We start from the raw sequence: 14,432 nt of genomic DNA, 5'->3' as shown, positions 1-14,432 counted from the left end.
GCTTGGAACAGGGACGCCCCTAACCCCAACAACTGGGGAAGAAGCTATCTCCGTGGGTCAGAACCAGAACGAATCTGAACACTCCATCTGAGGACAACCCAGGGCCCAGCTGCTGATCCTGTGAAACCCAACAACTTGGAGGTGTTGGTGAGACTACCCTGCTCAGCTGAAACCCATCTGGGAGAGGATTCAGATGCCTACAGTTTAAAGTCTGAAGAAACAAGATCAGCTGAGGAGTTGACAAATGAACAAAAAGTGACCTGAGAACACAGAAGAAGGCGCTACCCAGACACCAAACCAGATCACCAGAATCATAAGTATATAATTCACCGATCGAAATCAGCTGCCCCTGAAGAAATAGCCAATAGCACCAATTTAACCAAGAACCACTACTAAACCAAGACTAAAAATTAGAACAAGAGAGGCACTCTCAGACACAAACACCACCTGCACCTCACAGAGGAAGAGATGAGCAGACGCCAGTGCAAAAATACAGGCAACAACATAAAGACCTATATGGCAACATCAGAACCTAGTGATTCTACACCTGCAAGACCTAAACATACCATGACAGAAGAAGCAGAAGAAATCAACCCTAAAAATGACATTAAGAAGATGATAGAGGCCCTTAAAGAAGAAATAAAACATTCCCTCAATGAGGAAATAAAAACTTTCCTTAAAGAGGAATTGAAAAACTACCTTAAAGAGGAAATAAAAACTTTCCTTAAAGAGGAAATAAAAAACTCCCTTAAAGAGGAAATAAAAACTTCCCTTAAAGAGGAAATGAAAAACTCCATTAAAGAGGAAATAAAAAACTCCCTTAAAGAAATGGAAGAAAAAACGAACAAAAAATGGGAAGAAATCAAAGAAAGCCAAGAAAAAGCAATTAAACAGATGAAAGAAACATTCCAAGATCTGAAAAATGAATTTGAGACAATAAAGAAAACACATGCTGAGGGAATGCTGGAAATAGAAATCCTGACAAAACGAACAGGAACTACAGAAACAAGCATAACCAACCGATTGCAAGAGATGGAACAGAGAATCTCTGACACTGAAGACACGATAGAGAAAATAGATTCGTCAGTCAAAGAAAACAATAAAGACAAAAAAGTCCTAACACAAAACGTCCAGGAAATTTGGGACACCATGAAAAGACCAAACCTAAGAATAATAGGGATAGAAGAAGGAGAAGAATACCAACTCAAAGGCACAGAAAATATATTCAACAAAATCATAGAAGAAAACTTTCCTAACCTAAAGAAAGAAATACCTATGAAGATACAAGAAGCTTACAGAACACCGAATAGGCTGGATCCAAAAAAAAAGTCCCCTCGCCACATAATAATCAAAACACTAAACACACAGAATAAAGAAAAAATATTAAGAGCTGCAAAGGAAAAGGACCAAGTAACATATAAAGGCAAACCCATCAGAATAACACCAGACTACTCAATAGAGACTATGAAAGATAGAAGATCATGGACAAACCTCATACAGACACTAAGAGACCATGGATGCCAACCCAGACTATTATACCCAGCAAAACTCTTAATCACCATAGGCGGAGTAAACAAAATATTCCAGGATAAAACCAGATTTAATCAATACCTGTCCACAAACCCAGCCCTACAGAAAGCACTAGAAGGGAAAATTCAACCCAAAGAAGCTAAACACATCCATGAAAAATCAAGCAATAGATAATCCTACACCAACATACACCACAGAAGGACAACACAACACAACCAAAAAAATAACAGGAATTAACAATCACTGGTCATTAATATCCATCAATATCAATGGTCTCAACTCACCTATAAAAAGACACAGGCTAACAGAATGGATTAGAAAACAGGACCCATCCATATGCTGCATACAAGAAACACACCTTAACTCCAAAGACAGACACTACCTCCGAGTAAAGGGCTGGGAAAAGGTTTTCCAAGCAAATGGACCTAAGAAACAAGCTGGTGTAGCTATCCTAATATCTAATAAAATAGACTTCAAACTAAAATCAATCAAAAGAGACCAGGATGGACATTACATATTCATCACAGGAAAAATCCACCAAGATGAAGTCTCGATTCTAAACATTTATGCTCCAAATACAAAAGCACCCACATTCATAAAAGAAACACTACTAAAGTTTAAAACGCACATCAAACCCCACACATTAGTAGTGGGAGATTTTAACACACCACTCTCACCAAAAGATAGATCTACCAGACTGAAACTTAACAAAGAAATAAAGGACCTAACAGATGTTATGACTCAAATGGACCTAACAGATATCTACAGAATATTCCATCCTAACACAAAAGAATATACCTTCTTCTCAGCACCCCATGGAACCTTCTCAAAAATTGACCACATGCTTGGACACAAAACAAATCTCAACAGATACAAAAAAATTGGAATAACCTCCTGTATCTTATCAGACCACCATGCCTTAAAGTTAGAACTCAATAACAACAAAAATTATAGAAAACCCACAAACCCATGGAAACTGAATAATACCCACCTGAAACATCAATGGGTCAAGGAAGAAATAAAGACAGAAATTAAAGAGTTCCTAGAATTCAATGAAAATGAAAGTACAACATACCCAAACTTATGGGACACTATGAAAGCAGTGCTAAGAGGAAAATTCATAGCTCTAAATGCACACATAAAGAAGATGGAGCAATCCCATACCAATGAATTAACAGCACAACTGAAAGCTCTAGAACAAAAAGAAACAAACTCACCCAGGAGAAATAGACGCCAGGAAATAATCAAATTGAGGGCTGAAATCAACGAAATAGAAAACAAGAGAACAATACAAAAAATCAATGAAACAAAGAGTTGGTTCTTTGAAAAAATCAACAAGATAGACAAACCACTAGCCAAATTAATCAAAAAGCAAAGAGAGAACACCCAAATTCACAAAATCAGAAATGAAAAGGGAGACATAACAACAGACAATGAGGAAATCCAGAGAATCATCAGATCATACTTCAAAAACCTGTACTCCACAAAAATGGAAAACCAGGAAGAAATGGACAATTTTCTGGATAAATACCAAATACCAAAATTAAATCAAGACCAGATAAACCATTTAAATAGACCAATAACCCCTAAAGAAATAGAAACAGTCATCAAAAGTCTCCCAACTAAAAAAAGCCCAGGACCAGATGGTTTTAGTGCAGAATTCTACCAGACTTTCAAAGAAGAACTAATACCAATCCTCTTCAAAGTGTTCCACACAATAGAAACAGAAGGAACACTACCAAACTCTTTTTATGAGGCTACAATTACCCTGATACCCAAACCACACAAAGATGCAACAAAGAAAGAGAACTACAGACCAATCTCCCTCATGAACATTGATGCAAAAATACTCAACAAAATATTGGCAAACCGAATCCAAGAATACATCAAAACAATCATCCATCACGACCAAGTAGGATTCATCCCAGGGATGCAAGGATGGTTCAACATACGGAAATCAGTCAATGTAATACACCATATAAACAAACTGAAAGAAAAAAACCACATGATCATCTCCCTAGATGCTGAAAAAGCCTTTGACAAAATCCAACACTCCTTCATGATAAAGGTCTTAGAAAGAATAGGAATACAAGGAACATTTCTAAACATAATAAAAGCAATTTATAGCAAGCCAACAGCAAACATCAAATTAAATGGAGAGAAACTCAAAGCGATACCACTAAATTCAGGAACAAGACAAGGCTGTCCACTCTCCCCATATTTATTCAATATAGTACTAGAAGTTCTAGCTAGAGCAATAAGACAACAAAAGGAGATCAAAGGGATACAAATTGGCAAGGAAGAAGTCAAACTTTCACTATTTGCAGATGATATGATAGTATACATAAGTGACCCCAAAAACTCTACCAGGGAACTTCTACAGCTGATAAACTCCTTCAGTAAAGTGGCAGGATACAAGATCAACTCAAAAAAATCAGTAGCCCTCCTATACACAAATGATAAAAGGGCTGAGAAAGAAGTCAGAGAAACATCACCCTTTACAATAGCCACAAATAATATAAAATACCTTGGGATAACACTAACTAAACAAGTGAAAGACCTTTTTGATAAGAACTTTAAATCTCTAAAGAAAGAAATTGAAGAAGATATCAGAAAATGGAAGGATCTCCCATGCTCATGGATAGGCAGGATTAACATAGTAAAAATGGCAATCTTACCAAAAGCAATCTACAGATTCAATGCAATCCCCATCAAAATCCCAACACAATTCTTCACAGACTTGGAAAGAAAAATACTCAACTTTATATGGAAAAACAAAAGACCCAGGATAGCTAAAAGAATCCTATACGATAAAGCAACCCTTGGAGGCATCACCATCCCGGACCTCAAACTCTACTATAGAGCTATAGTAATAAAAACAGCTTGGTACTGGTATAAAAACCGACATACGGACCAATGGAATCGAATTGAAGACCCTGACATTAATCCATGCACATATGAACACCTGGTTTTTGACAAAGGAGCCAAAACTATACAATGGAACAAAGAAAGTATCTTCAACAAATGGTGCTGGCATAACTGGATGTCAACATGTAAAAGATTACAAATAGATCCATATCTGTCACCATGCACAAAACTCAAGTCCAAGTGGATCAAAGACCTAAACATAAATCCAGTTACACTAAACTTAATAGAAAAGAAGATAGGAAGCACTCTTGAATGCATTGGCACTGGAGACCATTTCCTAAATAAAACACCGACAGCACAAACCCTGAGCACAACCATTAATAAATGGGACCTCTCAAAACTGAGAAGCTTTTGCAGGGCAAAAGACACAGTCAATAAGACAAAAAGACAGCCAACAGATTGGGAAAAGATCTTCACCAACCCCACATCTGACAGAGGATTGATCTCCACAATATATAAAGAACTCAAGAAACTAGACATCAAAGCACTGAACAGTCCAATTAAAAAATGGGCTAAAGAGCTAAACAGAGAATTCACAAAACAAGAACTACAAATGGCTGAAAGACATTTAAAGAAATGCTCAACATCCTTAATCATCAGAGAAATGCAAATCAAAACGACTCTGAGATACCACCTTACACCTGTTAGAATGGCTAAGATCAAAAACACCAATGACAACCAATGTTGGAGAGGATGTGGAGCAAAGGGAACACTCCTCCACTGTTGGTGGGAATGTAAACTTGTACAACCACTGTGGAAATCAGTATGGCGGTTTCTCAGAAAATTAGGAATCGAACTACCTCAAGACCCAGCCATCCCACTCTTGGGCATATACCCAAAGAATGCTGATACATACCATAAAGATACATGCTCAGCTATGTTCATAGCAGCACTATTTGTAATAGCCAGAACCTGGAAACAACCTAGATGCCCATCAACGGAAGAATGGATGAAAAAAATGTGGTACATATACACAATGGAGTACTACTCAGCAGAGAAAAACAATGAAAGCATGAAATTTGCAGGCAAATGGATGGAACTAGAAAAAATCATCCTGAGTGAGGTAACCCAAACCCAGAAAGACAGTTATGGTATGTACTCACTCATTGGTGGATTCTAGATATAAAATGAACAATCAGACCACAACCCATAGAACCATAGAGCTATATATATAGCATGGAGGTCCCTAGGATGACTGTGGCATATAATCAATTTCAGTTTTACTCAATTATTGAAAAAAAATAGCCAAATGAATGGAAACACATGAACTATGAACCAAAGGCTGAGGGGCTCCCAGCTGGATCAGGCCCTCTGAATAGGTGAGACAGTTGATTGGCTTGATCAGTTTAGGAGGCATCTAGGCAGTGGGACCAAGTCCTGTGCTCATTCCATGAGTTGGTTGTTTGAAACCAGGAACTTATGCAGGGACACTTGGCTTAGTCTGGGAGGAAGGGACTGGACCTCCCTGGACTGAGTCTACCAAGTTGATCACAGTCCTCGGGGGAGGACTTGTCCTGGAGGAGGTGGGAATGGAGGGTGGGCTGGGGGTAAGGGGAGGGCGTGGGAGGGGGGAGAATAGGGGAACCCATGGCTGATATGTAGAACTGAATGGTATTGTAAAATAAAAAATATATATCACAAAAAAAATAAAAAATAAAAAATAAAAAAAAAAAAAGAGTACCCAGGCATTTTGATAAGGATGATAATATTCCTTCCAATCGGGCTGGAGAGATGGCTCAGAGGTTAAGAGCACTGATTGTTCTTCCAGAGGTCCTGAATTCAATTCCCAGCAACCACATGGTGGCTCACAACCATCTGTAATGAGATCTGGTGCCCTCTTCTGGCCTGCAGGCAAAACATGCTGTGTACATAACAGATAGATGATAGATAGATAGATAGATAGATAGATAGATAGATAGATAGATAGATAGATAGATAGATAGATGATAAATCTTTTAAAAAATTCCTTCCAAATAAAGACAGAAGAATCTTAGTTTCTTATAGTGCTTTGGACACTTAAAAAGAAAACTTTTTTTTTAACATAGTAAAGTAAAATGGTTTACACGTATCCCCACACCTTGTTTTCCTCTTGTTTATAAGTGAGTCACTTGCTACAGCAAGAAGAGGTCCCAACAAAACTTCTTCTTGATCTTCCTGCAGCCCATCCTCTGAGTTAGGACCTGCCCTAAAACCTAAGATAATGGCTGCCCTCCCGAGTGAACACTTGATCTGTCTAGGAGCTGCAAGCACTCTGAATCAAAAATAAGAGTTTATTAAATAGGGGGGCTGGAGAGATGGCTCAGCTGTTAAGAGCACTGGCTGCCCTTCCAGAGGTCATGAGTTCAATTTCCAGCAGCCATATGGTGGCTCACAACCATCTGTAATGAGATCTGGTGCCCTCTTCTGGTCTACAGGCAGAACACTGAATACATATTAAATCTTTTTTAAAAAAAGAGTTCATGAAATAGAACATCAGGGCAGTGGTCACTTCAAGAATAATATGCTTAGGGCTGGTGAGACAGCTCAGTGAGTAAATTCACTTGCTTCACTAGCTTGATGTCCCAGATCCCACAGTGAAGGAACAGAACCAACTCCTGAAAGTTGTCTTCTGATCCCCACACCATGCCCACACTATCACATACACATCAAACACACAACGAGAATATATTTTTAAAACTTCTAAGAATATTATATTTAAAGAATAATGTGTGAATGAAAGTGTCTCAGTTATAGAGGACTTGCCTTACATTTATAAGGCCCTGGGTTTGATCTCCACTATACACATACACACACAAAAGAACTATACAAAGTTGCAGGGATTTTTCTATAAACAACACACAGTATGGGAGTCAAAGGCCCTCAGCTTGGGATCAGCCTAGTCAGATGCCCTTGCACGTGTCTTTAAGCCACTTAGCTACTCTCAGCCTGTTTCCTCACACGTAAAGTGAGAGGGTTGAGATCTCTTTGTGTATTTCCCAAGTCTGTGATTTGATTTTTACCCTCTGTGTTCTATGTGAAGCTAATTTATTTTTGGCAGTGCTGAGAATCGAACCCAGTCCCTTGTGCACATTAGGTGTCTTAGCTTGGGTTACTATTGCCATAATAAAACACCATAGCCAAAAAAAAAAAAAAAAAAAAAAAAAAAAAAAAAAAAAAAAAGAAATGAAAGTTGGGTTTGGATGAGGGTTTGGTAGTGGGTGCTGATTTGTCCCACAGGATGCACAGTCGACATGTTCCTTATAGTGAATGAACTAAGTAGTGTCAAGATGTGATAAACACATATTTAATCAATCAGTTTATAACATCTAAAAATGTGTCATAAGCACTTAAACTTTAATGCTAGATTGAACATGTATGAGATGCACATAATCTAGTTTATTTTGGAGAAGAGAAAAACTAGTGGATGCAGGGCAAGTTATGATCATATCTGCATTTAAACCTATATCTGCTATCTGCTTGCTCTTCAACTCTTGGAGAATTTGAACTCTTCAGTTTCTAATGTCCTAATCTGTAGCTAAGATGAGCTGCTTATCAGTAGCTATGGCAAACCTCATGTTAGGAAACATTATTTAGAATATATGGGGAAGAGTGTAATGACAACCACAGTGCCTTCTAATAATAATGGAGACTATATAATAGTTTAAGACTCAGTAAAGTAAGTTAATTTCAAATATTATTAGCCCCACACAATGAACAATGAAATCACATTTTAAAGAAATCCTTATTTTTAACTTGTTTTAAATTCAAATAGTTAAGATCCACAAAAGAACTATGACATTGTAGTCTTTTGAAATGCTCTTTTTATAATTCTTCTTCCATAAATGTCTTAGAATACCACTAGATTTTACTTATTGTAGACTAGACTTCCTGTATCCTTTCTGCTACTGGAATAATCCTCAGATTTCCTTCTGAAATTTTTACCTTTTCCAAAAGTATCACTACACATTGTCACCTAGACCAGACCTCAGATTTCTTCCCTTTATCACTTTCCCCACAAGTTTTAAAAGTTGAATAGTTTTGTTTCTACAGACTCTCATGTAATTCTATTCTCTTAACAGGTCTGTGTGCTCTAGTCTTTGCTTCTCAGACACACACACTGCCATAGTTATTCCTCATGGTGTAAAGAGCCTCCCGGTCTGTCCCCTGACTAACTTAGGAGCACTCCACCCAGTCCTCTGTGTTCCAGACCGGCCACACCACAGTACTGCTCTTTAGTCATCTTCATCTGTGTCTGCTGTGCCCTGGCTCGTCCTTCTACGGCAGTCAGAAATAGTCTCCTCTCTAGACCTCACTCTCAAATCCTTACCTCCTTGATGAACAGTTACTTGTTTTTGTCAACATAAGCACCACCTCCTTCATGATCCTTCTTTGGGGATTCTGTGTGAATCAACCACTTACTCCTTTGTGGTACACTGGATTATACAGATCTCTAATCTAGTATTCTCAAATTTCATTGTTAATTGATTGCTTCTCTTTAATTCACTTGGACTACTCAGTGCATTGCTTCTCTTTAATTCACTTGGACTACTCAGTGCATGTTTCGCTGTACTTAGTATGTAAAGGTCAGTGTATTAACCATTGAGTGAATGACTGGAAGGAAAATACTGGTGTACATATCATAGACATGCTGTTTTGGGATATATATCATCACCGCCATTTTTCAAACATTTAATTTTAATTTATTTTTAATAATAACTTTTCTTTATCCTAAAGAATTTTATATGTTTATACAATGAATCTTGATCATGTATCTATTTCCATCCTCTCTGCCTCCCCTCAAATGCCCCAGGCCTTCTCAAAAACTGAAGTGTGGGGCTGCCTGCTGGAGTAGAGGAAATGTACTAATGGGCGCACAGTATAAAAAAATGATTCTTCCTCCCCATCTGTGAGATTGTCGGCATCCATATGGTTTTCCAAATACTTTCTTTAGGCTAGATTCTCCTCCCCCATTTCCTCCACACCCCTGCCCTCTACCTGCTTAAGCCTTCGACCCTCAGGATTCCACCTCTCTGCTTTCATTTCACTATCAGTTACTATTTCCTGTCCCTATTGTATCCCCTACCCCAACACCTCTTTCTAGTTTTTTGGTTTCTTCATGTGCTACAAGTTAAACACACAAAAGTTTTGAGGCTAGGATCTGCGGATGAGAGAGGACAACTGTGTTTGTCTTTGTAAGCCTTATTAACTTACTCAGTATGCATGTATTTTTTTCAGTTCCATTTATTTACCTCGAGATTTTATTTTCATTTACGATTGAATAACATTGCAGTGTGTATATGCACCACCTTCTTATCCAGTCATTTTTTTGTTGGATATCTTAGTTGGTTCTGTTTCTTTGCCATTGTGAATAGAGTGGCTGTGAACATGGATGTGCAAATAGGAGGATATGAGGTCCTTTGAGGATATATGCTCAGGACTGGTATAGCTGGGTCATATGGCAGTTCTGTTTCTAGTTTTTTGAGAAACACATGAACTGCTTCCCAAAGTGGATGCATTAGTATACATTTCCACAAGCAGTCTGTAGGAGTTCCTTTTCTCTCTCTCTCTCTTTGTGACTTCCACATCAGAATTTATTCCTGGTGATGGCCATTCTCAATGGGGTGAGATGGAATCTTGAAGCATTTTTAATACTGATGGCTAAGGATGTTGAACAGTTTTAAAAATGTGTTTCTGCTGGGCGGTGGTGGTGCACGCCTTTAAGGCCAGCACTCAGGAGGCAGAGGCAGGCGGATCTCTGTGAGTTTGTGGCCAGCCTGGGCTACCGTTCCAGGAAAGGCGCAAAACTAAACAGAGAAACCCTGTCTCGAAAAACAAAACAAACAAACAAAAATGTGTTTCCTAGTCAATTTGCATTTCTTCTTTTGAGAATTTTCTATTCAGTACCATAACCTTTTTTAAAGGGAGGTTATTTTTTTTTTAATGTTTAGTCTTTTTTTTTTTTTTTATAGTTCTTTGTATATTCTAGACACTAATCATGTCAAATGAATGGCAAAGATTTCTCCCATTCTAGGGGCTGTCTGGTCACTCACTTCACACTTTTCTTTGATGCACAGAAACTTTTTAGTGTCATGTGTTTCCATTTGTTGATTGTTGGTCTTATTTCCTGTGCTATTGAAATCTTATTCATAAAATCCCTTCCTGTGCCTGTAAGTTGACGCATTTCCTGCTTTTTCTTTTAGCAGTTTCAGGGTATCAGTTCTTACGTTGAGGTCCTTGATCCATTGGAGTTGAGTTTTGTACAGGGTGAGAGATAAAAATCTAGTCTCTCTCTCTCTCTTTTTTTTTTTTAAAAAAAAAAAAAAAACAAACACATTGAAGACAAGTTTGACCAGCACCATTTGTTGAAGGCGCTGTCTTTTCTGCAGTGGATAGTTTGGGCATCTTTAAAAAAATATCAGGTAATTATAGTTGCATTCTATTGAACTCTGTAGACAAGAGACAATATATTTGATAAAGCTCTTTCCTGCAAGAAAACTCTGTTTTCGTGAAGATGACAATTCAAATTAATGTAAAGGTCAAGTGTACAGTAGAGTTTATTTATTTATTTGAAGAGGCCAGGCCTGTGAGAATATTGTGGTGAAATGAAAGTGGGCCCTTTCAGTTGATCAGAAAAGGCCGCATGCAGGAGAAAGTGATGGTAGGTTAACTACAGAGAGCAGGAAACCCAGCAAGGCAGAGGGAGACTTTGATCTTTTTGACAGTATATAGGAGGAAATAAAGACTGTATTTAGGGAGGGTTTTGAGGGGAAGCTAAGGTTCTCTTGACTGTGTTTCTTCTTTGCTTTGTTTGCATTTCAGATATTGAGACTATGACCTGCAATTGCTAATAATAATAATAATAATAATAATAATAATATTTTATCTTTAATGAGTTATTTAATTTTTCTTTTCATTTGTGTAAAATTTAGAAGAAATCTAAATTAATAGAAATAATTTGTGAAGCAAATATACATATTTCATGTAATACTTCATCTTGTCTACTTTTGATAGTAGTTTAATTGAGCAACAATGCAATGTTTTCTCATTTTTATATATAAAGGCTTTATTTCTAAATCTTTTTCTGTTTTCTGAGTTCAGTATTTAGTTAAGGCTTAATTGTGAAAAGGGCACTTTCCCTTTTCTGATATTTGGGTATTTAATTGCTCTTATGGAAATTATTTTGTTTCTATCTCAATTTATTTAATGTTTGGAATGCTTTTTACTTGAATTTAATGAAATAAATGGGAAAATTTTCCTCTTAATTTAAAGTTGAGTTTTTAGAATTCAGTCAAAGTGGAAACATTTTTCTGTACTTTTTTACTAAGAAACTCTTAAAAGCTGCTCTTACTAAGAATGGAATTAATTCTTTCTTTTTTTTTTGTTTTGTCTTTTCTGTCTTTTTAAACTTGCTTTCGTGGATATTCACACCAGGAGGACAAAGTGGTTAGAGTTTTTTCTTTCTGTCTAATATACTTTTTCTTATTGTTATTGTAAATTTAATTTTATAGCTACATTTAATTTTATCCTTCTAAGTATTTTGGTAGTTATATTGCATGAAAGTTGCTAAACATTATAACATACTTATGCATGCTGATTTTACTGAAAAAAAAAACAACTTTCATTTCATTGTATTAGAGATGAAAATATTAATTTTTTTATAGAGGCCTGAATTTTTATAATTTAATACTTTTGTTAGTATCTCATATCATTCTCCATTATGATAAGCCTTCCTTTACCTTACAATGTTTTCCTAAACTCACTGTTATATTATCCAGGTTTTATAAAGTTTCCAACTTAATATCTAAAGTTAATGCCTGCAATAATAATTACAATGCTATATAAATGGGTTTACTGAAATGATTATCTTGTAGTTTATCATAAATATTTAATATATTTCTGTTTTTCACAAAAATTTGTTTCATGAGTTAGTAAAATATACCCTAGGTTTTGATAGTTTGATATCTGTCCAGGAATGTCTATTTGCATTTAGATCTCCCCTCAAGACTGATTACTCTGCATATAATGACAAAGATCTTTCTATTGTGGTAGCTTTTCATGAGTCAAACTCAGCCTTGAGCCTGTTCAGATTTTCCCATTGCAAATGACACACATTCAAAGTAGTTGAAGACTTCTGTGTAGTACTATTTTTTTTTTTTAAACCACCTGGAATTTGCTTCCTTTCAAAGTCTTCAGCTACTCAGTTGGGGACAGTGCATTTTGTGGCAAATACTGAATATGGATTTGGAATGAAATCTCTGAGTAGAAGTAGGGACATTTTAATTCTTTCCCCTTTTAAAATCCGTAGGAATCCTAACACTTTTAGAGGCTGTTTTGAAGATTAATGGGTTAATTAATGCACAAAGTATTCATCATCCTTGATTTGGGCATGGTTCTTCAGAGAACGTATGAGCTTTATTCACATTCACCTTCTACCATAGCTTCCCTACAGACAGACAATCCATGCAGTTCATGACCTTTAGAATCTCTGGCAACTTAATGTGTCTGGAGTTAAAATAGGGTGCATAGGGCCGGGCGGTGGTGGCGCACGCCTTTAATCCCAGCACTCGGGAGGCAGAGGCAGGCGGATCTCTGTGAGTTCGAGGCCAGCCTGGGCTACCAAGTGAGTCCCAGGAAAGGCGCAAAACTACACAGAGAAACCCTGTCTTGAAAAATCAAAAAAAAAAAAAAAAAAAAAATAGGGTGCATAATGGTCTGCTATCTTTTTTCCTTTTATATCATGGCTCCTACTTCCAGAAATTTGAAATTTAATGATGGAAACTTAGCTTCTATGTGCTGACAAGATTTCATAATTATCAGTCTATCATTTAAGTTAAGGGATGACCAGAAGATAAAATATATTTGTATGGATTTGGAACATGCAAATGAATCTGGACAGGCCTCTGTTTCTCTAACACAGTAGGTTGTATTCACAAGTAACAATTGAAGTTTGAGAAAGGTTTTACTGATAAATTGATGATTACATTTAATTTTAATTAATTTAAATTTTAAAAACCACATGTAGCTAATGGATAAAGCAACTAACCTTGATAGAAAATATTATCTATTCAACCCCTACGAGAATACACAAGACCTCATGCTTATATTAGCAGGGTATGAATACTAGCAGTGGACATTCAAGCATTACAGTTTGTAGTGTGTGTGTGTGTGTGTGTGTGTGTGTGTGTTTGTGTATATATACATATATATATATGTATATACACACACACATATACACACACATATGCATAAATGTGTATGTATATATGTCAATGACAGTATCGTATGAAGACAAGGATGATGATGGACAAAGGTCATCCTCCTGAAGGGTAGACTCAGGAACCCGAGTGGCAGTGGTGAAAGGCCTCCTTGGATGACTGACTTGGGGTTGCTAGATAGGGTGACCTAGGGGGGAAGCAGTTGCTCCTCTGTGGGCGCTGCCGTGTGCTGTGGACACTTGTCACTGCATTGCTGTTTTGAATGCAGTTGTTACTGAAGTCACATTTTCCTTGCTGCTTATGAAATCGTTTCACTTAGGTCAGTGGTTCACAGTCATTCACACGTCATGACAAGATTTGCTTTCCTTCAAAGATCTTGGTTTTGGAGGTTTTATTTTTAATTAATTAGTTAGCTAAGACTTTAGAATTGCCTCCTTTAGGGAAGAGACAACTATGTTACATGTAAAATATGTTTGAAAGGCTGAGTAGTTGAAAGAATACACTGATGTAGACACTGCTTAGTAGGGTACCAACAGATATTTTCAATTTTCTTTTCTCTTGCAGTCTCCTTTTAGACAGAGTGAAAACCCACAACACTTTCTTAGCTCTCCTTGAAATAGAAAATGGCTGTCAATGCAGTTCTAGTAAATGAAATTAGAAGAAAATTTCTAAATTTGTCTGGCAAGTCATGATACTAAAGCCCTGCCTTTTCATGCTAATAGGATATGTTGACATGGCTTGTCATTTGTTAAGATGAAAGGAAGCCCAAGAGTCTTCGAG

At 36.9% G+C, this 14,432-nt stretch overlaps 1 protein-coding gene across 39 annotated transcripts in view; it reads left to right on the top strand.

Moving 5' to 3' along the window:
* Positions 1-14,432, top strand: part of Rims2 (regulating synaptic membrane exocytosis 2) — a 491,805-nt gene that overhangs the window by 96,322 nt on the left and 381,051 nt on the right. For 27 of the 39 annotated variants that reach the window (XM_076555844.1, XM_076555837.1, XM_076555848.1 and 24 more), the window contains one exon: positions 11,869-11,880. The exons of the other annotated variants lie outside the window; for them this stretch is intronic. In XM_076555844.1, coding sequence (XP_076411959.1) covers positions 11,869-11,880 — 12 coding nt within the window. The remainder of the gene's footprint in view (positions 1-11,868; positions 11,881-14,432) is intronic. 39 annotated transcript variants of the gene reach the window in all.

This window comes from Peromyscus maniculatus, chromosome 20, assembly GCF_049852395.1.
Source record: "Peromyscus maniculatus bairdii isolate BWxNUB_F1_BW_parent chromosome 20, HU_Pman_BW_mat_3.1, whole genome shotgun sequence".
Taxonomy (NCBI): Eukaryota; Metazoa; Chordata; class Mammalia; order Rodentia; family Cricetidae; genus Peromyscus; species Peromyscus maniculatus.
Note: the sequence above shows the minus strand (reverse complement) of the source record. Positions and strands in the feature narration are given on the sequence as shown.